This window comes from Phaenicophaeus curvirostris, chromosome 5, assembly GCF_032191515.1.
Source record: "Phaenicophaeus curvirostris isolate KB17595 chromosome 5, BPBGC_Pcur_1.0, whole genome shotgun sequence".
NCBI classification, from domain to species: Eukaryota; Metazoa; Chordata; class Aves; order Cuculiformes; family Cuculidae; genus Phaenicophaeus; species Phaenicophaeus curvirostris.
In genome coordinates, this window is record NC_091396.1 from 37,589,696 (window position 1) to 37,592,985 (window position 3,290).

Consider the following 3,290-nt stretch of genomic DNA (forward strand, 5'->3'; position numbering starts at 1 on the left):
CAGATTAGAGGCAGCAAGACATTAAACGCCCAGCCTTCCTCGCTCCGCGCCGCGGGTCCGCCGCGCCGCACCGCCGCACGGGGCCGGCCGCCCCGGGGCCCCGGCCCAGCCCAGCCCAGCGCAGCCCCAGCCCAGCCCAGCGCAGCCCGGGCGAGGCGAGCCGCAAGCCCTCGGCAGGGCTGCCAGCTCCAGCAGCCTTCCCGGCACCGGACTGCGGGTAAAGAGAGAGGGGTTGCTCTTTTCTTGGTATTTCCTCCCCCGTGAAAAAAGAAAAAAAAAAAAAAGGAAGAAGTGAAGAGAGATCCCCGCCGCTTGCCAAAGTCTTTGTCTCCGGATGAACAGCGATGGGGGAATGGACTATTCTGGAGAGGCTACTGGAAGCTGCGGTGCAGCAGCATTCGACTATGATCGGGAGGTAAGGGCTGCGGGGGTGCGGGGCGTCCCCTCCCGCCGCGGCGGGTCCCGCCCGTGCGGAGCGCCCTTTCCGCGGGGCTCTCTGCGGTGCGTGCGCGTGTGCGGGTCACCGAGGCGCCGGGGCACCGCGAACGCCGCCGTCCCGGTCCCCGAGGAGCCACGGGGCGGCGAGCGGCCGTCGGGGAGATTCCGCCGCCGCCAGGGGTCCCGCGGCCCCCGAAAGGGGCGGAGGGGTGTCCCCGCGGGCGCGGGGTGGGCGGCGGGGGCGGGGGAGCGCAGCGCGGGCCGGGGCCCGGTCAGCACTGGACAGCTCCCGGCCGCGCGCACTGATGGGCTTCTCTGTTCCAGGATCCTGCTGACCGTGGTGGTGATCTTCAGGATCCTCATCGTGGCCATTGTAGGGGAGACGGTGTACGATGACGAGCAAACTATGTTTGTCTGTAACACGCTGCAGCCAGGCTGCAACCAGGCTTGTTACGACCAGGCTTTCCCCATTTCTCATATAAGGTACTGGGTGTTCCAGATCATCATGGTGTGCACTCCCAGCCTTTGCTTCATAACATACTCTGTTCACCAGTCTGCTAAGCAGAGGGAACGGAGGTACTCCACTGTCTTCCTCACCCTGGAGAGGGACCAGGATTCAATGAAGCGTGAGGACAGTAAGAAAATCAAGAACACGATTGTCAATGGGGTGCTGCAGAACACTGAAAACTCCACCAAAGAGGCAGAACCGGACTGCTTAGAAGTAAAGGAAATCCCCAATCCTGCTATCAGAACTACAAAGTCAAAGATGAGGAGGCAAGAAGGCATTTCTCGATTTTATATCATCCAAGTGGTCTTTCGAAATGCCCTAGAGATTGGATTCTTAGTGGGACAGTATTTTCTGTATGGATTCAATGTCCCTTCCATGTACGAATGTGACAGATACCCTTGCATTAAAGAAGTAGAGTGCTATGTCTCTAGACCCACTGAGAAGACTGTATTCTTGGTATTCATGTTTGCTGTCAGTGGGATTTGTGTGGTGCTCAATTTGGCCGAACTGAACCACTTGGGCTGGAGAAAGATCAAAATGGCAGTGAGAGGAGTACAGGCAAAAAGGAAATCCATATATGAAATCAGAAATAAGGACCTGCCAAGAATGAGCATGCCTAACTTTGGCAGGACTCAGTCAAGTGACTCAGCTTATGTGTGAGGCTCTGACAGGACTGAAACACTGTGCCAGGTGGAACAAACTCAGACACCATTAGAGAAAGGTACATTGCTTAGGCAAGCATTTTATCAAACCACCAAGAAAGCCATTAAGGTATTGGATCTGCACTTACTGAACTAGCTGCAAAATGCAGTGCTATGTAAAAGACTGAAAAAACAGCTACAAAACCATGCTTGGTCTAGCCTTACAGCACAGCTACTATTATTACTACTTTTCTTTCTAATGACTGGGTGTTATCTGTCGGTGGAGCCACTTTTCGGTCATCATTAGGATAAGTTTACAGTTTGGACTGTCTGACTAATTGTTGTAAACGTGTAGAATGTTCATATTAAAAATCTGCAAGGATAATCTATATGGGGTGGGATGGGGTGGGGGAAATTGTTGCAATGTGCAGATGTAAGCATGTTTTAAAAGGAGGGTAATTGCACTGTAAGGAACCTGAACACAGCTCTATCGGGATATCTGTGTTCACCTATCTCACAGATGTCTTATATTATTTTGCTTGTCTAAATCACAGAGTTTATTCCTGGTGTGTATTACTAGCTATTTCCTATCATAGTTTGTGCATCAGCTAGTTATGCTAAACAATAAATCCTGAATATAATTTTGCCATTTTTTTATTTGCCTGTCAAAACACATACACACCAGAGACCTTAATCATTTTACGTTAGTTGTGATCTGCAAAATATATCAATGCATTTCATTCCATTCCCTAATATGTGCATGAATAAGATGAAGTTGGTTCATGTTGGTTCATGTATTTACTTACAATCACCTATGATGACACATATACCAAAGGAACAGAGTTCATTGCTTTTAACTGTGAATATATCACCTTCTCTCTGCTCTTATTTATATAAGTGCCATACTTGAACATCTAACTCTGTACTTATTCAAAAGGTTGTCTTGGGATACCAGCTGGAATAAAGTGATTTTATACTCTCCTTTGTTTATTTTATGCTATTTGTTCAGTCATTGCAATGGTGTAAAATAGCAACTAAAATCTCTATTGATAAATAAAGTACTTGCCTTTTTTTGTAAGCCAGAGAGATTTCTTCTTCTTTATTATTGTATGCAATTGTAGAAACATACGGGGTCAAAATAATCGACTTAGAACAATTTTTCTTCAAGTTTTAAAGTGTAAGTGTCTTGTTGGTATTCTAAATGTGGGAAATCAGAACTATTTGTTATGTCTTTTCCTCCTTAAGCAACCTTTCTCTGTCTTTAAAGCCTGATCCAAAGCCCACTGACACCAATAGCCTTCTTTCTGCTGACACTAAGGGCAAAACAGTCGCCACCAAGGCCACTCTGGGAATTGCCAGAATACATTTACTTATAAATAAAACAGTTTCAGGTTTTAATCAGGGAATCTGAATAGTAACCACAGCTTTTCTGCCTTACAGCTCATTCAAGGTTCGTGTCCCATCGACTTACTGATAAGCCACTGGGGCAGCCACCAATAAATCTCTGTTAACAGCAACTGTTTTAATACAGGATTCTAAGTTTTACTTAAGGATCTTTTTTTAATTCCCACTGCATTCAACATAAAATGTCCCACTGGCAACAGTAGGAGTTGGATCAGGACTAATAACCCATACAGGTATATTCGAAACTAAGTAGTCTCTGCCCTTTAAATGAAAGGGGCAAAATGGTGCTGGAAAATTTG

The 3,290-nt window shown here is 47.2% G+C and overlaps 1 protein-coding gene across 1 annotated transcript; it reads left to right on the top strand.

Moving 5' to 3' along the window:
• The first annotated feature begins 272 nt into the window (after positions 1-272).
• GJD2 (gap junction protein delta 2) lies at positions 273-2,776 on the top strand. The gene is made up of 2 exons (XM_069858346.1): positions 273-415; positions 763-2,776. Exons 1-2 carry the CDS (start codon positions 345-347, stop codon positions 1,604-1,606), a joined length of 915 nt encoding a protein of 304 aa, XP_069714447.1. The 5' UTR covers positions 273-344; the 3' UTR covers positions 1,607-2,776.
• The last annotated feature ends 514 nt before the right edge of the window (positions 2,777-3,290 follow it).

What these genes read in the sequence shown, in the direction of transcription:
- GJD2 (XM_069858346.1), top strand. Translation starts at nt 345, where the DNA reads ATGGGGGAATGGACTATTCTGGAGAGGCTACTGGAAGCTGCGGTGCAG. An exon ending in CATTCGACTATGATCGGGAG is followed by an intron (nt 416 to 762) that starts GTAAGGGCTGCG and finishes TCTCTGTTCCAG; the next exon opens with GATCCTGCTGACCGTGGTGG.